General features: G+C 41.4%; 1 protein-coding gene across 3 annotated transcripts in view; it reads left to right on the top strand.

Moving 5' to 3' along the window:
• The window catches only part of SLC60A1 (solute carrier family 60 member 1), a 344,856-nt gene that overhangs the window by 121,587 nt on the left and 195,556 nt on the right, over nucleotides 1-27,713 (top strand). Inside the window, exon 1 of one of the 3 annotated variants that reach the window (XM_078644606.1) lies at nucleotides 7,252-7,304. The exons of the other annotated variants lie outside the window; for them this stretch is intronic. Within the exon in view, the coding sequence (XP_078500732.1) occupies nucleotides 7,267-7,304 (38 nt within the window). The 5' untranslated portion in view covers nucleotides 7,252-7,266. Of the gene's footprint in view, nucleotides 1-7,251; nucleotides 7,305-27,713 lie in introns of those variants that run through there. 3 annotated transcript variants of the gene reach the window in all.

Genomic DNA, 27,713 nt, shown 5'->3' with positions numbered 1-27,713 from the left:
TATCGCTGCTTTTATCGGCAGGAAACTGCCGCTAAAGCGGCGATAATGGGCTTGATAATATGCCCTGGTGAATTCCCATAGATGCCCAGGTTATGGTGTTAACCTGGGCTTCTATGGGAATTCAGAAGGGCATATTATCAAGCCCATTATCGCCGATTTAGCGTCAGTTTCCTGACGATAATGTATCGCCCTTTCTTGATAATATGGCCCCTGGTTTTACATCCAGCTCCTCAGCTTGACCAAGCTAAGCAGTGTGACCTTATGGTCACACAGCTTTGATGAGAGACCTTAGGATGAACGTGTGCTCTACAAGTGACCTATAGTATAACCCAGGGCAGCTACTTTTCTTCACTGGGTCTCCTTGTCCATGATCATCACTTTAGAACTTTAGAGAGAACCTTGAAATACTTAAGTTCTGGATGTGCATTATACAAAATCACTCCTGCAAATAGTTAATAAAAACATAATTTTGCTACATTTGCAATAATAAAGGCTTATGGTCAGAACTCATTCGGAACGGGGGAGGACTGGGCAAGCAAGTGCTACTGGCATAAATCATGGGGGGCATTTGCCTGTTAGTGTTCTGGGGTCTGCCCTACTACGGGTCCATAAAACTGGCCCAGGACAACACTATGATAGCGATGAAGAGCTGTCACAATCCTCTCAGGGAGATAACGGAAGGGTGCAACTCCATAGTGGAAGGTACAACTCAGTTTTTATTGTATCTTGAGAAGGAAAAGTACATCAAAACACCGGAGTCTGGATGTCAGATAGATACCAGTCCACAGCAATCTTCTGAGTAATTCCGGGGGGATGATGGTGCTGCCAAATATTCCCAGGTTATTGGCCCAAAATAGCGTCTCTCCTGCTCAGTGTCTATAGCAATTTTAAAGGTATGCATGTTGGCATTTTTACAGTACTCCAGAGGCTACCCAAGAAGTTGTGTTCCCAAGATGTCATATAGTACTTTACAAAAAAAAAAAATATATATATGTTTAATGCCAACCTCTCCAAGAGCTAGGGGTCCTCCTTCATGTCCAAGTACAGGTGGGCGAGCCAACAAATTAACAGGGAGAGCTGAGCCAGAGCCAAGGGTCTTCTCTGGCTATAAAAGTTTGTGCACGATTGTTGGAAGCCGGAGTCTCCGTCCCGCACCACTGTCACCAAGTGCGAGACCCAGGACTCCCCACTCAATGTTAGACCAAGGAGGAACACCTAGTCCTGCTCACTAACCCTGGGCATAGTACTACTCTACACTAACAGAGCATACGTACTCCACAAAAACTGTGCTTAATCACGTAGCGTAGCAGCTAAATCAATAACATCCTCAGACGCTTTGATAAAGCAATTTTACATGCTAAAAAGCATATATCTAATTCACAAAAGTGAACTTTTTCAATGAAAACATTAGGCAATGATAGAGGTGATGATTTTGGGGTCCCCCCTAATCTTGGGGGAGGACTAAGCAGATGCCTTGAACACAAAGAGCATAAACAAAAAGCACATATTGTTGAACTTCGGTGGTGGTCCCATCCTCTTAGGACCACTCTAAGCACAGTTTTTGGCAAAAAAACTATCCCAACCAAAGGCCCTGTAAAGCATTATGGGTCGAGATTAGCAGTGGGCAGTGAATATTTTAGTATCCAATATCAAAATAATTCTACAAAGAGCTGCAGTTCAACTAGTCGTTACTAGATGTCCCTCACGAGTCAAATGCAAAACATTGAAATTATTCTTACATCAAGCTACGGTTCCCCTAGTCGTTACTAGATGTCCCTCACAAGTCAAATGCAAAACCATTGAAACCCTTTCATGAAGCATTTGCATTTGACTCGTGAGGGACATCTAGTAACCACCAGTTGAACTGCAGCTCTTTGTAGAATTATTTTGATATTGGATACTATATAATATTCACTGCCCACTGCTAATCTCATCCCATAAGGCTTTGCAGGGCCTTTGGTTGGGATTGTTTTTTTTGCCAATAACTGTGCTTGGGGTGGTTCTAAGAGGATGGGACCACCACCGAATCATTCAATAAGATGTGCTTTTTGTTTTCAAGGCATCTCCTTGGTACTCTCCCTAGGTTTGGGAGGATCCCAAAATCACAACCTCTCTCACTGCGTGCTAATTTTTCAGTTTCACTTTTGTGAAAGTACTATATGCTCTTTAGCATTTAAAGATAGAGATATTTATTTTATCATAACTGGCACTGTGCAGGGTACCATTTGCAATTATTTCACAGTGCAGACAAGTACACAATGCCATCAGCTACGCTACGCTGTACTACGTGTAGTTCAAAGTATACTACGTGTAGTGCCGCTATGCAAACTACACCCAGGGTTACTGCTCACCTTCTTAGTAGCTTGCCACGAGCAGACAGGCCTATCTCCAAGGCATGAGTGTACAGTCTGAGAAGCCACGCCCACAGTAACCCCCTGGTGACACCACAAATGAACTCCACCCGAGTTTGAGTAAACAAGAATAAACGTTATATAAAAAGACATATGATCCGACCACACCATTCAAAAGCCAACATATAATAAATGGTAATATTCGTTCTGGCTGGCTGGCTTGTAGGTTCACATCCCAACCGCCGCTTTCAAAATGCTATGCTGGTCGCAATGCTAGAATTACACACGTTGCAATGGACAAACAATAATACCCTGCGTAACGATATAATCCTGTGCTGGGCAAAGGATAGATAATACATTGCGTAACGATACACCCCGGTACCTTGCAATGGGAGAAATAATGCAATGCATACCGCTACAGTTATGTACTGCACAATGAAGGAATAATGCAATGCGTCACACCCCAACCACGTACTTTGCAATGCGGACCGCTACAATCATGAACTTTGCAAGGGATAAATAATACAATGCGTAGCACTACAATCATGTACTTCGTTATGCAGTAATAATGTCAGGCGTCATAAGACAGTCCGGCAGTTCGTTAGCAGTAATATTGGCAATGTGTATTACGACAATCAGCCTCTTTAATAACAGTTGCCCCCCACACGGTTCAACAATGACTTAGAGTACAGCTTCTTACTCTGGCCCCAGTACTGCCACTCCTTTCGTCAGTACGGGCCACCACACTGAGCCGAAGCACAGGCTCACATTGACAGAAGGACTGAGAGCCTGAGAGAGTGTCCCTCCGCGACCGCACCCCACCCAGGTAGTGATCCACGTTACCTGGGGCGCGACCACACGCTCCTTTCCTCCTTCAGCGAACTGGGCCTTCCGTGCAGAACTTTCTCAACGGGCCTCAGCGGCTCAGCCTGGCAGCTCAGCTCCTCCAGGGCTGCAGCTCCGATCCGCCACTGTTAGGAAGGTCTCAGGTGGCCACAGGGCACACGTACCCCACACTCCTGAGATTACTTTACTACGGGTGCACGTTCTCCACCGCACCCTCCAGGTCTCCTCTGGCATGAAGCCACACACAATGCTGATGGGACTCCACGTCGACTCCGAGTGCACGTTCACCAGGCACTCCTTCCTGCGGTCTCAGTTGGCACACCGTGTTGCAGAGACTCACTTTCTCCCGGTGCCCACGATGATCAGACGATCACCTCCACAGTCCCCGGTTGCACCAAAGCATGCACACTGCTTTACTGAGACTTACTCCAACTCAGTTGCCCTGATATACAGGCGCTCCTCACCAATGCCTTCGGCCGCACCTCGACATGCTCACCGTGTCCGAGCCTCACTTCCCCTCCAGTGCACTCGATGACCAGGCGCTCTTCACCAACGCATACCGGTGCATCCCGACACGCACCCTGCACGTCCAAGACTTACTCCACTTCCGATACACATGTTGATAAGGCGCTCCTCACCAACGTCTCCTGTGCACCGCAATAAGCACTCTGCGTGTCCAAGACTCACTCCACCTCCGATGCACACGCCGACCAGGTGCTCTTCACCAGCGTCTGCAGTGCACCACGACATGCACCTAGCGTGTCCGAGTCTCACTTCAGCTTCGGTGCACACGCCGACCAGGCGCTCTTCACTAACACCTGCGGTACACCATGACACGCATCCAGCGCGTCCGAGAATTACTTTAGCTTCGGTGCACATGTTGACCAGGCACTCTATACTAATGCCCCCTGTGCACCATGACACGCACCCAGCGCGTCTGAGTCTCACTATCCTCCGTGTGTCCAAGATCACAGGGCACACCTTCTGAGGGTCTCAAGCTGCCACAACACGCGCTCACCGAGTTGCTTGAAACTTGCCTGGCAAATTTTATGTTCCTGTGTTTCCAAACAGGGAGCCAGTTCACCTCGGGCACTTGGGGTTACAAGACACAGCACAAAGCACAGTCTTCGTCAAGCAGGGGGACCCCGCGCACCAAGCACAGTCCCATCAGCCTCTTCCTTGGTTAGAACAGCAAACTGCAGACCAGCCCCAGATCACGAAGCAAGGATTGGTCCTTCCCCAGCATTCTCTTCAGTGGTTCCTTCCTTAGCAGAGGTTCTTCTCGACCACGAAATGGGTCCAAGCCTTTTCAGTCTCAATCCATTTCTGTTTCATTCCAACGTTCAGGGGTATCAGCTCTCATAGTTATACCCCTTAATGTCTTTGAAGGTTGTTGTACTCAGGGGTCCCTGACCCCTTCCTAAATCAGTTCTGGGTGTCTCCCTCCCAGTGTCACATCTCTCCCTTCGATACTGAGGGTCTGGATCCTAAATCACTCACCAGGAGATGGGTCAATTGGTTTATAGCACTCGCCCTGGCCTTTTCACCCCGTGCTTCTCCTCCCCTACTCTCCAGATGCAGGGCAGCCTGGTGCCATCTCAACCCCTCACTGGGTCAAGACCTCTCCCAGTTCCTCTCACCTCTCAGATCCAGACAGTCAATCCACATTCAGCAGAGACGCACAGAAATGCTTAAAGCACAAAATTCAGCCACTTTCTAAAAGAGTAGTTTCTGAACACACAGGAACAAAACCACTTTCATAGAAAGATGTGTTATGACACTGAGTTCATACATACTAAACTTCACCTCTCCTTTGTAAACGTATAGTAAACTAGGCTAACAAAATACACTACCCAGCCGACCCCATTCAGTCCTATGGGCAGGATGGATTTACACCAGTGAAAACAAAATGGAGTGTTTTTCATTGTCAGGACATAGCACACACCATAGTATATGTCCTGCCTTTTACTTACACTGCACCCTGCCCAGGGGTTACCTGGGACCTACCACAGGGGTGCCCACTGTGTATGAAAAAAGGAAAATAAGGCCTGACAAGTGGTTGCACTTGTCAGGACAATATGCTAATTTCGCAACTTGCCCGCAGCCCCTACACTGTAAGCCTGAGTTCCCTTCTCTGCGTGCCTCTGCATTACTAGCCCTGGCGCACACAGTGCACATCACTAGGGACTGTACTAGTAAGGCAAACATACCAATCATGGCCAACCAATTACCATTACCCTTTACATAAGGAACACTTTGTACTTTGACACTGATCAGCAGTGGCAGAGTACCCAAAGCATCTACAAACAAAGGAGGTAGAGGCAAAAAAACAGGGGTAATCACACCAAGATATGCCAGGACTAACAACAATCTAAACCTTGAAAATATTTGGCATGTAAATACTGCAACAAACATAATGTTAGAGTATGATTTAGTGTATTCAAAGTTTACAAAAAGTGTATTTCTTCAATGTCCAGAAGTACATCAGTACATCAGATTATATTTCTGCATTGAGAAGTATTTATTGAAAGTGAAAGTTTTAAAACATGAACTGAGAAATATTCCTGTCCCATCCTTGTGACAATGCTATTAGTGAACTAAGAGGCACATCACTTGTCATGCATACAATATATGTGGCCCAGATTAATATTTTTTATGGAGATACATTATAGTCTGCTAAATCATTAAGCACAAGAGAGGTTTTTGTGCAGCGCACATCCTGAACTCACAAATTTTTAGGTGTGCTCATATGTCGCAATGAACAAAAAGAAGACGTTGTGAAATACATTATAGGCCGAGGATCCCACAATTTGGTCAAACAAGGACGCTGGGAAGGATCCCAGACTTTTCAGTTTCACACTGTGCAATTCAACCTCTAGATGGGTATTGCTTTCTGAGCTTTGTCTTTAGTTCTTGTAAGAATTAGAGCATGGGTGACAGGCATTTTATTTATTTTAGTTAAAGCGCAAGCCTTGCCAAATGACACGAGAGCGCTTCACAATAGACACAGGCTATGGTGTGCCCTATTTTTGGCACAGGGAGATTTGCTGGGATTCACAAGATGCTTTTTGCTGGGATTCACAAGATGCTGAGCTGAGGCAGGAATTCAAACCCGGTTCCCCATATTGCCTGGTCAGTAGTTGTACTCACTAGGCCACATTGCTTCCAGTAAAAGCTCAGCTTGTTTTGCCCTTGAGGTTGCTAGAGGAACTCGAGCTGAGCTAGAGCCAGGATTCTTGCTCAAACCTGGCTCGAGGTTTCAGTGGCTCACCCACCTCTATGTCCAAGAAGACTTCTTAGGTCTAGAAGTGAAAAGTTAAAAGGGAAGGTTCTGAGCAGGCTGCAAATATCTAGGCCCTCATTCTGAGTAGCCTCTTAACTCCAAAGGGTCTGGTAACTGTAGTTACCTGTCCTGTCCAAATGATAAATTGTGGCATTCAAAAGACACAATTAGAACGGTTATGTTTCGTTATTACTATTCACTGTACTATTCCTGCAGCATAAGGTGCTCACTACCAGGGCCAACCGTCTAAAAGGCCCCAATAATTGTAAAAGTCACAGCAAGCAGAAGAAGCCCCTAGGTTTAACTATGAGTCTACATGAAACAATTTTGCACTGTGCCTAGTATCCCACAATTGAGTCAAAATTGTGGCATGTCACCAGGAGATATGGTCTACTGAACACCATCATAAACATGCAGGAATCAGAGCAGAAACACAGATTCTTGCACGTTATTCCACAAAAGTCCATAATTCAGATTATTTCCATCCCCAAAAGTCACCCCAGGTATCAGTCACTCCACAAATAAAGGGGATAAAGGGCCAAATTCAGCTGAACAGGAATGGAGTCATAGACCTCAATTAATGGTAACCAAAAGTAACAGCGGCTACTGTAGCCTCAAAGCTTGTCCTTTGATCCTTCGGTACCCCATGCACTCTCCTTAAAACTTCTAGTCTAGGGGATCATAATGGCAGCTTCAGAAAGTGATGATGGATCTGTAGTTTACTCTCCACTGTTTTTGTAGGCAAAGCAGCTGCAGGAGGAAGTGAGAGGAAATGGCCTCCTTGGTATGCTGTATGTGTTCGTCTTACTCTCTGGTGGAAAAAGGTGAGTGATGACACTCTGGTTAACGAGATCCAAGAATTTAAATGAATATCGTTACCAGGGCCAGTGAAGGTCCATTTCCTGTTTTCACTCCTTTTCTTTCTATCATCTGTTTTTTTGTTTTCTTTAGCCTCTTTGCAGTTTTCAGGGTTCCCTTTTCTGGTTTTCTGGCCTATCATCTCTCCTGTTATTATCATTTTATTTTTCCTTTTACACTACTCCGAGAGCAGTTGGGGGGGACACTCCTTCATGTTAGCGGAGGAGCCACCACTTGCCTTCCAAGATCTACAGCGAAGTAAGTAGAAAGCCCTTCTTTGACACCCACAGATTTTTGCTGGATCGAATCCCAGCTTCCCTAAATGAATACCATCTTTCTGTGTGGGCCTCCCAGTCTCCTTCACCTGCTGAGGGCTGCCTGGTAATCTGACATGCTGCCCCCCTACCAATCATACTGGCAGAGGCCCAGACAATCAGAAAGGTCATATGTCAGCCAATAGGTTCAAGATACTGGAAATCATCAAAAAAAAGGGGAGCAACAGTGGGATAGTAGCCAGGTCGCCCAAATGACCTGGTTACATAAAACACTACAAACTTTCAATGGTATTTAAATACCAAAAAAGGGGGCGGTTTTGTAATATAGCTGACCCTAGGTCAGGCTCCACTTATTTATCAGTCGTGCCCAACTCTGAGTGTTCTGCATTCTAAACATCTTAGAGTTTGTCAACCCACCATGCACATACTCACATCAAAAACAGAGAAGGAAAAAAGGTGTGAGAGGTCAGAAAGTACCTCACATAAGCATCACCCAAGGATCCACTGTTTGGCACTCACAAGTTGGCTCACGTTGTCATCATCAGTAACCTTCATGACGAAAACCGTAAGAGGAAAGTGAGAGATTTATGCCCAAATCTTGAGATTGTGTGAGAAAAGGTGAAGAAAGATAAGGTGTCGATGATTGTATCACCCATCAGCCAACTGGACCCCTTAACGTGCAAAAAAGAAAACACTTTTCCAAGCTAAAATGAGTTGTGGCTCACTTTCAGTTATACATACTTTACTTTTCACAGAGACTGCACTCAGATTAAAAAGAACGGCGTGTTTAGACCATCTTAATTGGAACGGCTGACATGTTTCATTGCCTTGCACATTTTTTGCAATTTCATCAGGGCTCGGAGATGCATCTCCACCTTGCTGATGCTTCAAAAACAATCAAGTGGTTGCATGGGGGACTCCTACCAGCAACACACTCAAACAGGGGAACAAAAGTGAATTTTAATCATGTATCCCCATTAGGTAAACTGTAGCCACCAGTCGTCAGCCGCTTTACCAATAGTCTGGGCTTCAACCGTCTCCTGGAGGATTTTGTTCCCCTGTGTGAGTGTGTTGCTGGTAGGAGTCCACTGGGCAACCACTTTATTGATTATGATTCTGGGCGTACTAGGGTCATGAAAATTTGCAAGCATAATTGAGATTAACAGACACTTCATATCAATGAATATGCTGATTTACATATATATATTAAAAAAACATTGAAGCACTTAAGAAGATATGATTACTTTTTCAGAACCCCCCATTTTTTTCCAGGAGGGAAAATTCCCTACAGCAATTCAATAGAAATGAGCCTCATCACATCCGCAAAAGACTAGGATGATACACATTAATAATTGTGTTGATATACATATATAACACGCACAATTCAAATGATTGTAATAATGAATTCAGATACTTTCATTCACCAATGTTGAAATACCCCCCTCCACCATGTCCAGATGCCATTGGAACTTATGTGATGCACATTCTGTATGTCGTATAGTTTCCTAGCAAAGTTATCTATATGCGCATGTATGCTACAGGACGTTTTGGGACGATTCGTGCAACATGCAGTACCTACAGTAGTGCAACCCCCTGCGGTGGCCTCTAACACCTAATGTAATGCCATTTTATTTTGAATTAGTATTTTGGCATGGGCATCTTATTGCACGGTCACTAATTCTCAAGCTATTAGGATAGGATTAGAAGTCTATTTTAAGATCTTGCGCAGTATGCTTGTCACTTTTTCCCAAGTTAAAAGTGACGCACAGGCGGTGCAAGGGATGCAAATAAGCCTCCAAGTGTGTTCCGTGGCCACCATTGATTTGGTACAATACCCAAAACTGGGAGATAATATCACTGAGTAATAGCTTATCTACTGTAGTGGCAGCCGTAAGGTCACAACGATGCACTTCCACTCATCCTGAGAACATTCACACAATCACTAGCATATTTGAATAGTTTGAATAGTTTGTCATTTGGATAAAGTCCATTTGGATATGCAATAAATGCGTGGAAGACGAAGGATAAAAACATCCCCTTCTACATACCCCGTTCTCCAGTTCTGGAGTATTAACTGCAGGTCTCTCCCCAAACACAAATCAAATATTTTTTCATTTTCTGGTTGCTGAGCAGCCAGACGCTTTGTTTCTTACGGAGACCTGGTCCATGGTAGCTCTGGCCCAGACGTTGCTATTGCAGTCCCTAATAACTATGTAATAGTGAGACAGGACAGACATTCTGGTAAGGGCGGGGGCATTGCCGTTATTTTCAAGTCTTGCTATTTTTGCAAACTTGAGGCTTTTCCCCTGCCTGGATGCGAGGTGGCACTTTTTAAACTCGCAATTAATCCCCAATTCACCTTGTCTGGTCTTTTGATTTACCGCCCTCCCGGAAACGCTCACTCTTGGATATCTTCGCTCGCCGACTCTTTAGCTCCTCTACTTCTTAGGGCTGCAAATTTTACAATTCTCGGAGACTTAAATTTACATCTTGAAGACTCCTCATGCACTATAAGTAAGAGCTTTCTAATCGACTTAGAGGTTTTGAGCCTAATGTTCTGTAATTCGGGCCCCACTCACTCCGCGGGGCATCAATTGGATCCGATTCTTTCTAACCTTCCTTTTGATTGCTCTCGGAGTGCCCGTCCTTTGGAGTGGACTGATCACTTTGCAGTCCACTTTGCTTTACCTAATATCAAACAACTTATTCCGAATAGACAGGGCAAGGGCAAATTAATTCACAGACGGGGTAAACTTGACATCCTGAAGTTCAATCAGTACCTCTTCGACACCTGCCCTCGGAATGACGAGGTTCCACTCAGAGAACTGAACTTGGCTATAACATCTTGGCTCAGTAATGCCGTAAATATCGTTCTTCCCCCTACTCCGATATTATCCAAATCCCATCGTTGTCCGGCACCTTGGTTCTCGGCTGATTTAAAGGCTCTGAGAACCAACTGCAAGGCTTTGGAAAGAAAATGGAGGCGTACCTACTCGGCCTCCCGGAAGATCGTTTACAAAGAAGCCCTGAGGGAATATCACTCTAAGTGTAAAACTGAGAGAGCTGTGTACACTGTAAACACAGTGACTCAAGCTCAGAATTGCCCCCGCACTTTATTTGCGGTAGTTAAAAAATTGACAGGAGCAGACACCTTACCAACCCCCCCAGTTCTGGAGGAAGCTCAATGTAATTCCATAGCGGAATTTTTTATTGCTAAAGTTGAGCGTATTTACAACTCCATGAGTGTTCCGACGACAACAAACCTACCCCAACTGGGGTCAATGGTTGTGGACGCATTTCCATCTTCAAGGGCAGTGAAATCCAACTGGCTACCATTTGATGACGACTCATTTTTCTCTTACCTGAATAGTGTAAGATCCGGTTCACCGCGTGATCCGGTGCCTGCAAAGATCTTAAAACAGCTTGATCTCGAATGTCGGCGTCCACTCATGAGACTCCTGAATGCCTCCTTAAATGAGTCTCATGTGCCGCAGGACTGGAAACACGCGATGGTGGTCCCACTTCTGAAAAAGGCAGGTGCGGATGTATCTAACCTCTCCAACTTCAGACCTATCTCCTTGTTGCCTATTTTTTCTAAGGTGCTGGAGAGGCACGTAAATACGCAGCTTACCCATTTTATCGAAAATCAGGGCTTCCTACACCCCTCTCAGTCCGGTTTTCGTGCTCACCATTCTACCGAGACCGCATTACTTGGGGTAACTGAGAGGTTACGGCACGGTATCGATCGCGGAGAAACTTCTGCTCTCATCCTTTTGGACTTGAGCGCGGCGTTCGATACCGTGTCTCATTCCATCTTATTGAACTCTCTCCGGTCGTTAGGAATAGTCGGCCCTGCACTGGCTTGGCTTGCGTCCTTTTTAAGTGAGCGCACCTTCCAGGTTTTTTCTGCGAAAGCAGCATCTGTGACTTGTCCTTCGGCGTATGGTGTCCCTCAGGGATCTATTCTCAGCCCGTTGCTATTCAATATTTACATCAAACCTCTCGCTTCCATCGCGGAGGATGCCGGGCTGACCATTTTTTCATACGCCGATGACACGCAAATTGTTTTTTCCCTCTCCAGCACTGAAGCCAACAATGTGTCTTGTCTGAAAATCGGTCTCTCACTAGTAGCTGAGTGGATGCAGAAGCATCTCCTCAAGCTAAACGGTGACAAGACCGAGATTGTCATCTTGGGGAAACATAAAGATCTTTGGGGTCCGCAACATTGGCCTTGTGCCATGGGCCCCCCCTCCTCAACCGGTCCCGGTGGTACGTAATCTTGGATTCCTTATAGACGAGAAATTGTCTATGAGGTAACAGGCCACTAAGGTGGCGGCCATTTGTTTTTCCAATCTCAGATGGCTCCAGAAAATTCTCTGGATGCTGCCTCACGCCACTAGGAGAACCGTGGTCCAGGCGCTAGTAACATCTCGCCTGGACTATGGTAATGTTCTCTATCTTGGTGCAGATGTTGCGACCATCAACAAACTACAGGTCGTGCAAAATGCATCAGCCCGACTCCTTTGCAACATACCAAGGAGATCCTCGGCCACCCAGGCTCTTCAAGACCTTCACTGGTTGAAGGTTTCGAGTCGCATCAAATTTAAAGCCTTATGCTACCTTTTTAAAATTAAACAGGGCTCTGCTCCTTTATATCTTCAGAATCTAGTCCAACCCTACAGGCCCAGCCGTACCTTAAGATCGTCGGCAAACTGTGATTATGTGATCCCTAGATTCAATTTAGTGAAGATGGGGGGGAAGATCCTTTTCCCATCTAGGTCCCAAATATTGGAATGCTCTGCCTGTTGCCCTGAAGACTGAGACTAATATGCTCTGCTTCCGAAATAAATTGAAAACCTTACTTTTTTAATTGTCCTTTGCAGCTCCAGATGTTTAATAAACTCACCAGTGTTGTTTTTTCTTCTCTAGCCTATCCCTTGCGCCGGGAAACCCATTGCGGGTAGCTGTTGCGCGCTACAAGTTCTAAATAAATAAAATAAATAAATAAATGGCCCCAAATGGGAGGGTGAGCAGTGGGATTGGCCTCAATCCCTTTTCTAACAATGACAAAGGCAGGCAGATGGTACAGAGCTAGCAATAACTGTGCTACTGAAGAAAAGAAGGGCGTATACCAATGGGGTGACGAGGAACGAATTATGTTAATTCTACCAATATTGGATGCTCTGTGATACAACCATCAAGCCCTGATCTTTGGACTGGGTAAGAATGGTCTGCTTAATTCAGGCACTCTGTTCATCACCACCCCCTTTTCTGAATCACTGTGATACAACCTGGCATGGATGAGGGGTAGAAATGTTGATGCAACCCCATGCCCGTGCTCTCTCTCCACACTCCCTAAGGTGTCTTACATTTCTGTTTGATACACAACTGTTTTTTACTTTCGGACACTTGCTCCTGCAATTAACATCAATCCTTTAGCAGTGTACAGGAAACAAGTCAGTTCAGATAATAAACATATTAACATCATCAGTTTTTGACAAACCAGCATTCTTAGCATCTCTATCAGCTAGGAGTTATCCCTCAGCTCAGTGGGTTACTACTTTTGTTGCAGAAAGCATTTTGGGGCATATTACCAAGGGCCTTATCGCCGCTTTAGCGGGAATTTTTCCCGCTAAAGCGGCGATAATTTAATCGTCCTATTACCTAGCTGTCGCTAACACCAGTTAGCGACAGCTAGTAGGAGATAGCGAGCTTCTGGGGGCCCACTTTGCATGTCAGCGATATATATCGCTAATGACATGCAAAGTGGGCGTGCCAAGATGTTAGCGTCTGGAAACAGTTGCTAACATCGCTAACTCCTATTACCAACTTTTGGAAATAATCGCGCTAAGCGCGATTATCTCCAAAAGCTAACGCCTGCCCAGAGCAGTTCTTAGCCAAGTTATCCAATAGTAGGTGGATAACATGGCTAAGAGCATTTGCTCGGTAACGCATGAATATCGCTGACTTTTCAGCGACATTCATGCATTTCGGCTGATTTTTATCGCTTAGGAGATAAACCTTGATAATAGCAAGGCTCCTAAGCGATAAAAATAGGCAAAGCACGCCGATATAAATATAGCCGCTAACCAAGCTTAGCGATATTTTTCGCTTATGCTTGGTAATATGCCCCTTTGTTACTTGCAGTTCATAAGTTTCATGTCTAATATAGCACATTGACCTTTGAACTGTCATCAACAAGCTGCATGCAAATTGCATGGTATAGGTATGACCACTGGAATTTTAGGATTCTGCGGCCGTGGGAATTCCTGCATTATCATAGTTTTGCTACATTTCATAATAGGGATGATTGTGTGTGGCATACTTTACTATTGTCGCCTCCTTAGGCAACTATAAGGCATTCAAAAGCTTTTAAACATGCTGCCCATTATTAACTGGGTTTTCCGGCCAATGTTAAGAAACCCCGTTGCATCCATAGAAGCCTAAAGTTGTGCATCACTCATGATGCATACTTTGAGTCTGTGCAGATTGTTACAATCTTTATGCTGTTTAAAATGCAGGCTCTGTTGAGAGCTAAAAGCTCTGCAGCCTGAGTAGATCTCACTTTTGGGAAATAGCAACTTTCCACAATCTGATACACAGCACATACAGCATAACCAATGAACAGGACACCATAATTGTTTCTGAGATATGATCCATCACCAAATATGTCAACTCACAGTCAAGAATGGGCACACCAGTTAAGTCCACATGGGGTTTGGTTGCATGCACAGTAACAAGGTTACAATTATGGGGTTCCCCATTCTCACTGGTGGGCATTAAAGAGGCAGGGTTCATTGCTGGACTTCAAGTCAGGGTAATGTGAGAAGCAGACATCAATAAGATTTCATACCGGGGCAAACAGGCTGTAGAAAGGGGTTGGGTGTTTGTAGTGAGGAGCAGTGCAACCTCAGACTGAGGCACAGTAAGTGTTAAAAGAGAATGTGGCACAATATTTTCAGATCCTTTAATAATGTTTGTGGGAGCTGCTGCTGACCTGAAACAATGGTGGGAGCCCAGAAGTGTCCAGGTCCATAATTGAAGATTTACAAGCAATTGGTTTCTTCTGATCCTCATGCCTCTGTAGCAACACTTCAAGTGCAAATCCATTATGTTCACGACAATACAACGTACTAGGGGGCATATTATCAAGGGATTCATCTTCGCTTTTTTGGCTTTAAAAGCCAAGAAAGCGGAGATAATAGTATCTCCCTAGCAGCAACAGGGTGCTAACACGCAAATTCGCATGTTAGCACCCTTTTTCTCTACGCTTCCCCTTGCATCTCTAATGAGATGCAAACGGGGCGTTCCAGAGAAAAATAATAGGAGAAATGTTGTTAAGCGACATTTCTCCTGTTATCAAGGATTTCGCTAACCCTGTTAGTGATAAAAAAAAGCAGCGCTAACCGCGGTTAGCACTGCTTTTTGTACACCTGGTATTTTCCTGACTTAGCCATGATATCCTATGGAAGGTGGATATCATGGCTAAGTTTGTGAGCCCCTATCATCAAGCTAACGCCAAACTTCGAAAGATTATCGTTGGTTTTCCAGCGATAATCACTCATTTGGCAGTTAGCGCGAGGATTTTTATCACTTCTGAGATAAACCTTGCTAATAGCAACCTATCTCTGCGATAATTTCCGGTGATGCTTAGCGTTAAAAAATGTGTTGCTAAGCCTCGTTAGCGATAAATATTGCTAATTGTTGGTAATATGCCCCAAGATTTGGCATCATCAGGGAGTCCTAAGGCAGGAGGGGAGGTGCTAACGCCTGCTTCATTTTCACAAATGCATTTTCAGCTTCACTAAACCACTGCAAAGGTTCAAGGATGCCTTTTCTGCCATTATGCTGAACTGACTTTGCCCAAGAATCCATTGTCTGCAATGCCCAACCATGCCCAGAAAGATACATAGCTGGGAGATAATTGCAGGCGGGCAACACATGAATGGCATCAATAGTTCAGCAAAGAGGTGGCGCTTACAAGCACATATTTCATAGCCACATGTTGGGATGGGAATGTCCCCAACATGACATACAGCTGTGTACCCTACCCTGCAGGCACGAACTACATACCTGGGATCCTATTTTTCTATTTTCGGTCATGCCACAAACTAATACGATCTGTGTGCCTGGTCTTTTGACAATGTTATGTTCTGGAGCTAGTTCTGAATCTGGAGGGGCATTCCAAGAGCACACTCTTAGTAACAAAGAACTACGGTCTCTGTTGAAGGTTACATTCTTGGAGCACGGTGGTGGTAACATACCGTGTTAGTGAATTCTAGTGACAGGCTTTTTACGTTTGAGACATGAATGCCCGCTTACAGACCATTCATGTAAAGGTCTGCTGCTCATGTTGAATCTGGAATCCTGAACACAACATAGTCTGCCATCTGATGCAGATAGTCATTAACTACTAACATTCAATAACAATCCCTGAACAGAAGCTTCCAGGGTCATCTCCATAGGATGGATTATACATGAGTATCTCTGAAACACATCCTTCTGTCTATCTAAGTAATCATTCGAAGCTTCACCCTTATTTGGCTTACAATTCAAGATTTTAGTCCAGTCTGTTTTCACTGGGACAACATCTGCAATCGCATTTGATCCAGCGCCCCAGTAGAAAAACTGTCTCAACAACGCTACCCAACACCAAGATACTCACCATTAATCACAAATAACACACAAGGCCCATAAACCAACGAGACAATTTGGGGCAACTGAATCATGTGACCTAATTAATAAAAACCTATTCACAAACTATTTACACATTTATATACATCTGCAGTTTATCAAATCTTACCATGGTTTTTATGCAAATAACATTTTAATGAATTCACTTTGGCAAATGGATCTGCTGATAGTAACTAGACCATGAATAAACAAGACCAGCTTGTTGTTTCAAAAATCTATTTATTAACTTTATTATTCAAGAATGAGCATTTTATTGAGAATCTTTATTTTATTAGCAATTTTAGCAGCATCAATTAAGGAAAATGAATTATTGAACTGACATCTTTAAAGTAAATCAGCATGTATGAGTTTAAGCATAATAACAATTTTCCATTCCCTAAGTCTATTTCCCTGTCTAAAACTCACTTCACCTAAAAGGAAAAAGTCATTTAAGCCTGTTATCCTTACGTGCGCCAAAAGTCCATCAGCACGACACGCCCTTCAGGAATCGGAAAGCAAGAAGCGCCCTCCTGTCAAAGGGGTCAAGTTTTATACCTTTTCCATCTAGCTAATCTCTCTAAAATGTATTCTTTCTCTTGCCATCCAGTATTTTTATTGGCTGACAGATGTCAGTTCATGTTAGCTCATCACATTTTCATCCCAAAACCGAGCCTTTTCTTTGGCTCCATTGTACGACTAAAAAAACATGTCTTTAGCTTCCTCGGAAATGCAACATTTCTCAAGTAACAGACCGTTACTTCCTTAGCTTGGCAGATTTGCCGCATCCTGTCCTTGATTTTGTCACTCTCAGAGCACATCCTGCACAAAAGTCATTCATCAGTATTTCTTTGACAACCGTCGATGTGGTAAAAGTTTCCACTTCAGAATACGTGCAAGGCTCCATTCTGGACAGGATTCTAAACAGCATCTTTTATACGCTAGGCCTTAAGCCTCTCCCTTGGCAACTAATATTCAAACAAACACAAGACATTAATTAATTAGAGAATTGAGACTCCGTCTGTTACCCACCCCCTTTGCAAATTATTATCCCATTAATATATGTTACCTAGCTGAAGCACACAGAGCAGCGTGTTTATATCTACCACCTTCATTTAGGCCGCAAAGAATCCTCCATGAGCTAATGCCACATGAAGACGAAAAGACATAACATAAGCACATATAATAAGCACATGCCATTAATTAAACAGCCGCATTTAATACTGACAAAGACAATAGACAAGGTTAGTTTATTGCTTTCAACGCACTTGCAGATGCAACATAGAGCACATAGATTAGTCCCTTATGTCGTGTAATGCATTCTAAAACTAGGTTGATTAGTACTTTTCAACATACACTGATTAATACGGTTATGATATTATGGAAGTTTAACTTTGCGAGTCAGAACAAAATTTTATTCTAGACCTCGCTCCATCAACTCCCTCATCTGGTGATTTCATAATCACCAAACTACACCCAAAATGTTTAGCAAAAATGTAAACCCTTGAACATGTTTTGACTTTCACTGTGTTATTGTTTCTAAAGTGTTGATTCTGCTGTCTGCTTGTAACTCTCATATTGTGATCTACGAAACTCTTCTAATTCTATTTCTTTATCTTGTTCCTTTCTAAGCTTATAAATCCTCTTCTTTTCCCTTAGATATTTCTTTCTTTTGTGTAGCATGCAACTGATTTTCAACAAAAGAATCACAAAAACTATAACTAATAGGTGTCAGTATTTTGCCTAAAATTGAACTACCAATCTCTTGAAACCAGGTTTTGATTGCTGCAAATCTTTTGCTCGAGCGGTCTGAAAAATCTTCATCTTCTAAAGGAACAATTTCTGAATGAAGCTCTGGAATGTTTTTAATGTACAATTCAATATTCTGGCTCTTGTCAGGAATGTATGTGCAGCAATGCTGGACATGTAATATTCCACAAACTCCTTCCTCTTTTGCTAGCATAATGTCTAAAGCAAGACGGTTCTGCATAACCATAGATCTCATAGCAATAATTTCAGTATCCACTAGCTGGAAACCACCAGCAGTATCAGTGGACAATCTGTCAACAATTATGAACAATTTTCTGATTTTAACTGCATTCAGGGTTATACCCACAAAAGGTATTACTGCACCAAAAATATCTCCCAAAATTTCTGAAAAACTTTCTCTTTTGAATCTACTCAAATGATTGCTAATCTCAAATGAACCCTTTTCATTTCTGTCTACATGAAAACATTTTGGGAAGACTAATCCAACATAACAAGTCCCATACCAGTGGTCTGGGAGATTGTAGTAAGCTTTGTCCCCACATATAAAATAAATTCCAGGAAAAATTGGATCTTTGCCACCTTTGAATCCCCATCCACCCAAGATCTGATAAGTATCCTCGCACTGGCTTGCACCCACAAAGTAATTGTCAAAAAGCGTATTGTCTCTCCTAATACAAAGCTTTCCACTAACAGGTTTATCTATATGAATAGCAACATTTTCTGATGATCCACCGTTAAGCTTTTCATCCTCAATTTGCCAAAACTTAGACTTGGTTTGTTTCAGCATTTCATTTCTTTTATAAATTGCTCTTCTCTCTTCAATTAAATTTAAGAAAGACTTCTCTTCAGCTCTCAATTTACAAGTTAAATTATTTCTAAAAGCATACTCATAGGTAAGTTCATTAGTTACAATGAAAAATTCCGTCATCTGTTTAGCATGTTTATGTTTATTCAAGCTTTTATAAACTTTTAAATTTGCAAAAATCTCGTCGTAATTAGAATAATAGTACTCTAAATTACCTGTTTGATAAAACAGACTAGCTATTACACTGCAAGTGATGCCATAAGTAAGGGAAAGCATATTATACGTCACCCCCTCCGAAACAGAAGCAGGTAGTTTCCCACAAATGTAGCAATCTTTAATATCCTTGACCCTAACATATTCAGACAGAAGCCTTGAAAAAGTATTACTAGAAAAATCACCAACAGATCTATCTTGGTGGATCTCTGGTTTATGATCAATAACTCTGTTAGTTTTGCCTGCTGTGCCATGATTATCTTGTTTAGCCATAGTTTTACTTGTCATATTAGCTTTGTACATCTCCTTGTCAATTCCAAAACGGAAAATGACAGCTAAAATTAACCAGGCCAGGATTATTAAAACCACACAAATAAAAGACATTTTACAACATCTTCTTATAATTGAACATCTTGAATTTCTGTTAGTAGTAGGCATCTTTACTCTGTAACAAGAGCCTTACAAAAAAAATCAAAAATTTAAAATTACTAAACTACACCCCTGTTTTACCTTTTTTTTTTTAAAGAAAACCCTACTTTCTAACAGCTTTTCTTCGACCTTACGTCTTACATCAATGTGTATTTCCAACTAACACAATTTCTTCGACCTTGTGTCACCTAACACAATTTCTTCAGCCTTATGCCAAAAACAGATTTTTAACCTTAAATTGAAAAAAAATCTGTCATTATCACTTGTGTCATTTAAATCTTCCTGACTTCTACTATTTACATCTACTACTGGTGGAATAATTATATAAGTCCACTCGGGGGACTTGTACTTCTGGTTAGGCTTTACAACTCTTTTTGCCCTACTACTAATCACTTCAATCTTTTTCCCTGCTTGAATTTTCTTATCTGTTTCTCCTTTTTGACTTGATATTCCATTAATTTGCTCTTTTGATCTATTGACTAATTTGAATTTCAGACCTTCATTCTCATTAGGCCAGTTATCTCCTTTTCTTGATAATTTCTTCTTTGGTTCAGTCGAGTTATGTTCTGCTCTCCAAGCTCTTTTTCTTGAACTTTTCAGTTTTGATTCATCATCACTTTCATCTGATTCAGTATCTGAGATTTCAAATCTAAATCTAGGTTCTTCTTTACTCGGCAGTTTCACTCCGTTAGGAACATCATCCTTATAGCTGGTACTCGGAATTTTGTCTTCTTCTTCTTCTGCAATAGCTTCCAACTTCCCAGTTTCAGAATTACCGTTCCTGCTTTCAGAGCTTCCAATCTGCTTTTCAATACTCTCCTGATTTTGAATCGGTACTTGATCAGACTCTTCTTCTGCTTCTTTTTCTAGCAGATTTTCATCATCTTCTGAGTCTAGTATCACGATTTCTTCAGTATTTTCATTCAATGCCTCATTCGCAGTTGAATTCTCCAGATGTCGACCTTCTTGTCGATCTTCAGGATCTGGATTTCTTTCAGGTTCTTCCTCAGAATCTAAATCAGTTGTAGTGTCACCCTCGTCAGGATTTTCAGGTGTTGGCACACGAATGGTGTGATTAGCATGAATCCACCTTTTCAAACCTCTGCACTTTACTGCATTTGTTGTGACAAGTATCACCTGTCTTGCTTTTTGCCACCTGGGTACTAGGCAATTTCTTCTCCGGTGTATTTTTGTCCTCACCCAGTTTCCTGGTAACAGATCATGAGCTTGTTCCTTCTCTCTTGTTATTACTTCAGTTCCCACCTGATGGAACACAGACGTCACGACGTCAGAAAGGTTCCTAGAGTATTCCAAAATGGCGCTATCCTTTATACTCATTAATTTTCCAACTGGAACAAATGCTTGTCTCATGACTCTGCCCATAAGTATGTCATGGGGGCTTAAACCTGTCTTTTTATCAGGAGTACTTCTCAAAGACATCAAAACAAGTGGAATTGCGTCAGTCCACTTTACTCCTGTAGCTAGACACATTTTAGCTATTCTATTCTTGATTGTACCATTAATTTGCTCAACAACACCTGATGCTTCTGGTCTGTATGCACAATGCAGCTTTTGTTTTATATTCAAGGCTTCACAAATCATTTGTAATAGTCTGTTTTCAAAATGTGTGCCACGATCAGTTTCAACAGTCACTGGAAAACCGTACCTAGGTATGATCTCCCTTAAAAGCAATTTTGCAACAGTAACTGAATCATTGTGACGTGTTGGGAACGCTTCCACCCATCTTGAAAACAAACAGACTATCACTAAGACATATCTTAACTTATTATGGGGTGGCATGTCAATGAAATCCATTTGCAATCTAGTAAAAGGACCACCCTCCCGTCCTATGGTTCCCATGCTCACAACTGTCCTTCTGTTTGGGTTGATCTGTTGGCAGGTCAAACATCTCTGACAAAAAGATTCTGCAATCAGTCTGAACTTTGGGTTGTACCATGTTTGTCTAAACAACCTAATCATTGAATCTCTTCCAATATGTCCTGGACCATGATACATTCGAGCCATGTCAGCAATCATGCTATTTGGCAAAACTGGTCTGTCATCTTTGTAAACCCAAATCTTATCTTCTTCTCGCTGTCTACAACCTGCTTTTAACCATGTGTCTTTTTCCTCATCATCTGCCTCATCTTGTAAATCTTTTATTCCTTGCCATGTCTCAACTACAGATGTTAGCATAAGTGAATTAAAAACATGTTCATTGTCTTTTTCCCGATTGATTGAAAAATTATTCTTTGCACATTACTTGGCTATTTCATCTGCATAGGCATTTTCTTTTGTGATATAATCATTACCCTTTTTATGTGCTGTACATTTCACGACAGCGATTTTCTCTGGTAGCTGAATGCCATCGATCAATCTTTTGATCAATTTTGCATTCCTTATTGGGGTTCCCGCAGAAGTTAAATAACCTCTTTGAGACCAGAGCTGGCCATAGTCATGAACTACGCCATATCCATACTGACTATCAGTCACTATGGTAATCCTTAATTCTTTTGCTCTTTCACATGCACGAATCAAAGCAATCAATTCTGCTACTTGAGCTGAACAAATTCCTTCGAGACAAGAGGCTTCAACTACATCTGCAACTGTAAAGACAGAATATGCTGTTCTCAGAACACCCTCATCTGTTCTTAAGCATGAACCATCAACAAAGTAAACAAAATCTGATTCAGCTAACGGGACATCTTTAATGTCCTGCCTTGGTTTTGTACAATATTCTAAAACATCCAGGCATTCATGATCAATGTCATTCTCGTTTCTGATTTCTGTTACTGTACCATCAGGCAATAATGTGGAAGGATTTAAATTCACACACCTTGCTATCGAGACATTATCTGATCCCAGAATAACTTTCTCATATTTTGTTAATCTGTTACTTGTCAGATGCTGTGTTTTGCTTCTGGTAAGAAGAATCTCAACTGAATGAGGTATATAAACTTTTACAGGCAATCACATTATAATTCCTTTGCTTTGTTCAAGGCTTATACTTGTTGCAGCCACTGCCTTTAAGCAGCCAGTTAATGCTTTTGCAACTGGATCAAGAACTGCTGAGAAATAGGCTATTGGTTTTCTAAGTCTTCCATGTCTCTGAATTAGAATTGATAATGCACAACCTTCCCTTTCACTGCAATACAGCTCAAATTCATTCTCGTAATCTGGCATACCCAATGCAGGTGCTTCACACAGACTTCTTTTCAACTGCTCAAAACCTTCTAACTCAGTTTCTGTTAGAGTAATTGGGTCTTTTATGTCTGCTTTTGTCAGTCTCTGAAGTGGTTTTGCAATCACTGAAAATCCACTAATCCATTGGCGAGAATAACCAACCATTCCCAAAAACATTCTGACCTGTCTCTGTGTTTTTGGAGGTTGCATTCCCTAAATCATTTTAATTCTCTCAATTGTCACTTGTCTAATTCCTTTTGCAATCCTGTGACCAAGATATTTCACTTCTTGTTTGCAAAACTGTAATTTTGCAGGAGACACTTTATGTCCTTCATCTGCCAAATGATTTAAAAGAGTAATGGTATCTGTCACACAGTTATCTCGTGTTTTTGCAGCCACAAGAAGGTCATCTATGTATTGCACTAATGTCGATTTTCCAGGTCAGTCTAAATTTTCCAAAGATTTCTTTAACAACTGATTAAGAATAGATGGACTCTCTGTATACCCTTGTGGGATACAACACCATGCTAAGATGCGATCCTGGAACCTAAACGCAAAAATGTGTTGGCTTTCTGGATGCAATGGAACAGTAAAGAATGCATTGCAGAGGTCTATGACTGTATACCATTCTGAATCATGCGGAATCTGATAAAGTATTACCGCTGGGTTTGGAACAACTGGGCAACATGGAACAACTATCTGATTAACCTTTCTCAGGTCTTGAACAATCCTGAAAGTTCTGTTTGGCTTTTTAATCCCCATAATCGGTGAATTACATGGACTACTCTCAATTTCCTTTAGAACACCTTGTTTTATGAATTTGTCAATTACAGGTATAACACCTTCAATAGTTTCTGCCTTCATTTTATACTGAGGAATGTTTGGAAAATCTACTCCTTGTCTTACTGTAATTTTAACTGGGTCTACATTTTTCATCAAACCCATTTCACTTCCTGTTAAACCCAAAATTTTAGCATTGACTGTTTCTTTTAATTCTTCAGGCAGATTATATTTATCAAATGCAGGAAATAATTTACTTTCCTCTGCTTCAACCATTAACATTGTTAATCTGTAAAGCCCATCTTCCTCTAGAGTTTGAGCTCTATACCATCTGGTGAGCAATATATTTTGCAATTCATTTTGCATAAAATGTCCCTCCCTAACAAGTTTACAGGACTGCTGTTACAAACCACAAATCTATGTTTGTCTTTAAATTTGCCAATTTCAACTTTGACCGGTTCTGTTAAATCTGTTTTAATTTGTTGATTAGCTACACCAACTACTTGGATAGTGTCCCCAGAGAGAGGCAGGTTTTCTATTTCCACTGATCTAACAGTAGAACGGGTAGCACCTGTGTCCACAAGGAAAGTGATTTCTACATCATTCACTTTACCATTTACAAATGGACCTGATTGGTCTACCTCAAGAGTGGCTCCAAGCACACACTCTTCCCCCTCTCTCAGGCACCGTCATAAGTAATCCTCAGTATCACTTCCTCCTTTTTTTATTCAACAAATACTGTTGAGAAACATTTTGCACATTCACTCTTTGTGGTCTGTTTACCTGCTCTCCTCCGCAGAATCCCGTTTCTGTATTATATCTCTGCACATTTACACAATTTGGAAGTGGCGGTTGTGGAATCTGACTCTGTTGATTCACTACCTGTCGCTGTAACTGTTGCTGTAGCTGTTGCTGTAGCTGTTGCTGCAGATTTATCTCATTCTGCATCTGCGGATTTAATGATGCATTTTCAAAATTTCTGGGCGGATTTTTACATTCGCGCTTCCAGTGTCCAATTTCGTCGCAATTAAAACATGGAAGTTTTTGCTTTAACTCTTCAATATTACCCATCAATCTTGGCTTATTACCCTTAAATTTTCCTTGATTCTGATTAACATTTTTACTTTCCAGGGTTGCTATTTGCTGTTCAGCTACCTTCACCTGTGCCCACATAGCTTTTTCTTTAAGCTTCTTCTGTTTGGCATCTATCTCATCACTACAATATTTTGCTTTTCTCAAAATGTCATCAACTGATAGTGATTGCCAACCAACTATTCCGTTTCTAATCATTTCACCAATTTCAGGTCTTAGGCCATAAACAAACCTGTATATAAAGAGACTCATATCCTTTTCACTTAATTTTTCATAGCCACTGTATTGTTTAAAAACCAACAGTAACCTTTCATAAAATGAATGTACTGATTCTTTTGGCTCTTGATTTGTTCTGTCTATTTTAACCCAATCAACTTCTTTTGGAGCAATCTTGTTTTTCAACCACACAATTACTTTGTCATAGAGATCCATTACTTCTGCTGATGGTGCACCTGTTATTCTATCTCGAGCAGGTTCTTCTTTAGGCCAACTTACAGAAATTTTACATTCTGTCCAAAGATTTGATGGGACAACAATGTCAAAGAATCCATCAAGATCAATCCACAGAACTTTTGAAACCTTAATAAATCTATCCACCTGTCGATACCATTCCACAGGCTTTTCTCTCAGCCGAGGGAAATCATTGGTGAACAATGTCCTGTCTTGTCCAAGGAACATGCACATACCCACCTCCTGCTATTTCTCTCATTGGAACTGATTTGCTACTTCACCTCTTTCTCTCTTTTCTTCTTCTCTTTTCTTTGTCCATTTTACTCACCACGTACTTAATTCACCTAATCTTTTTAGGAACACAATTAATTCTTTTATATGAATTATTCTACCGGTAGTATTCAGGTTTTCAATGTCTTTTTCAGTAAAATCTACTCTGTAATGTTTTCCCAAATTATTTTGCCTGCTCAAATCAACTTCTAATTCTGTAGCTAATTCTTCTAACTGTTCATACTTAGTTTTGGTTTTCCATTGTATGCTTTTACAAATAAACAATAATTCTTCATCCTGATACAGCTTTAGATTGTCAGGTCCAATTGTGCCAATAATCAATTCCTCCAAATCTGCTTTCAATTTTGTAACATCAAGTAATTTATTTTCTGGAGTCTTTGGGGTATGCATTAAATCTATTTTATTTATGCTCTTTTCTGGCGAATCAGCATCAGATTCTGCACCAGTTGGTGTTCTACATGACGGACTTTGATTAAAATTTAAATCAGGCATCATTGTTTTTTCACGGTGAATTTCTGATAAATCTGAATAAAATTTTTCAGCCACTTTCTGAATTTCTGCATTTAATGGAATAGTCAGAGCTGAATGTCTAATTTCTCTTTGAACAAATACTGGTTGAACAGGTCCAATTGTTACTGGTACCGTTACTGCTTCCATGCTTTTAGTTAACTGTTGTATTAATTCATCTTTTGTTCGAAAATATTCTGATGAATTTGGCATTTCCCCACAATCTTCTGTTCTCATTACATTTCTTGGGGTTTCATTTCTGCGAACTGGAGTTTTAGCATTATTTCTATTTTCTCCAGATATACTGGAACTAGATCTTGTTTCTACTCTTTCAGGAGTTTTTGCATTATTCGGGTATAATCTAGGTGATGCCTCATCAATAATTTCTCTAGGAGGTGCACTTGGAGTAGTTCCTGGAGGAAATCTTGGGGAAGAAAATGAACAAACTGGTTGATAAGGATCTTCTAATTCACTTTCTTCACCATTATTATTTTTCTTTCGGACATTTTGACTAGTTGCCTCACCAAATCTCGCTGGATACAGACCATCACATGCACTACGTTTCCATCGACGCATTCTATCCTCATGAGTTTCTCGATCAATGTCTAATCTGGTACCTCTTGTTATACCTTTATTCTCCCATTCCAGTTGGAACATTTCATCCTCCCATTTAGCTAAAGCCTCAAATTGTGTAGGTCTAGGCTTTGGTTCAAGTGTCATCATCTTGTCTCTTAATTTTTTCATAACCTTAATGTTAAAGGAACCATCTTCCGGCCATGCTAAAACACCATCATTCTTGGTATAATCCATCCAATTTTCAAACCATAGGCAAGTATGATAACCATATTCACCTTCCATATAAGCTGCAGGTGTTTTGTACTTATGAAGTAACTTTCCACCTCAAGTTTCAATTTTCTTGTCAGATTTCAATTTATTTTTCAATTTCTGAAACCATGAAAGTTTCTTTTTCTGCTTAATATAATAATAATCCATGTTTTGAAACAATTCCGCTTACTTTAGAATAGATCGTAAATGTTTCCTGGTTGTTCCGCAAAACCAACCAATCCGTGCGCGAAACACACCAACAAGCCAATCAAGTTAAGCTGCGTCACCACCTTGCTCAACCAATAGAATTACTGCTTTCAGAAAGAACCAATCAGCTATCAGCTCGTCTTAGTCATGTGAGCCAATCAGTGCGCTTGCTGGGACGTATGTTAGCCAATCACAGCGCGGACCCTATGACATACACTGCCGCTGCAGCTTCTCGTCTCTCGCTCCTTGAGCTTACCCCTCCTTCACAAAATATTTTCACAGCGCCATTTTAAAACAAAACTTTTCAATGAAAAATCAATTAGTAACTCCAGAAAAACAAACCATGTGTCTGTTTCACTAAAATAAAGTGATAGCTTTTTACAGTCACTCAAGTATTCTTTTGTGTTAAATAGATGACACTATTTTCACAGAATATTCATTCGTTGATAAAGTAAGACTACTCTACCCTTCTAACAGGTAATAACGAACTCGTTTCCCTCTGAATGCACATAAAGTATCAATTCAAAGTTTGACTCGATCGAATATTACTAAATCATTTACGCACATTCAAACGGAAAAATCCCTAACCATGCATACATGAATTTTTTGGTAGGACTTTAACCAACCAATAAAATTCTCACTCACTAATAAGAATAGGCGATGCTACCTTACCCTTCACTCAAGCTTGGATAAAATCTACTACTCTTTTCACAGTGAGTTTTAAAACAGGCTCCAAGTCCCTATACTCGAAAGCTACGATTTCATAGATAATCTTCACTATACTTTTTACCTAGCACACCTAGAATCCCTAAACTTGTGCTGTACGACCACAACACTAGTGATATATGACAATACCTCTATTTTGAAACAGAACCAAT

This window comes from Lissotriton helveticus, chromosome 5_1, assembly GCF_964261635.1.
Source record: "Lissotriton helveticus chromosome 5_1, aLisHel1.1, whole genome shotgun sequence".
Classification (NCBI taxonomy): domain Eukaryota; kingdom Metazoa; phylum Chordata; class Amphibia; order Caudata; family Salamandridae; genus Lissotriton; species Lissotriton helveticus.
This window is presented reverse-complemented; position numbering and strand designations above follow the sequence as displayed.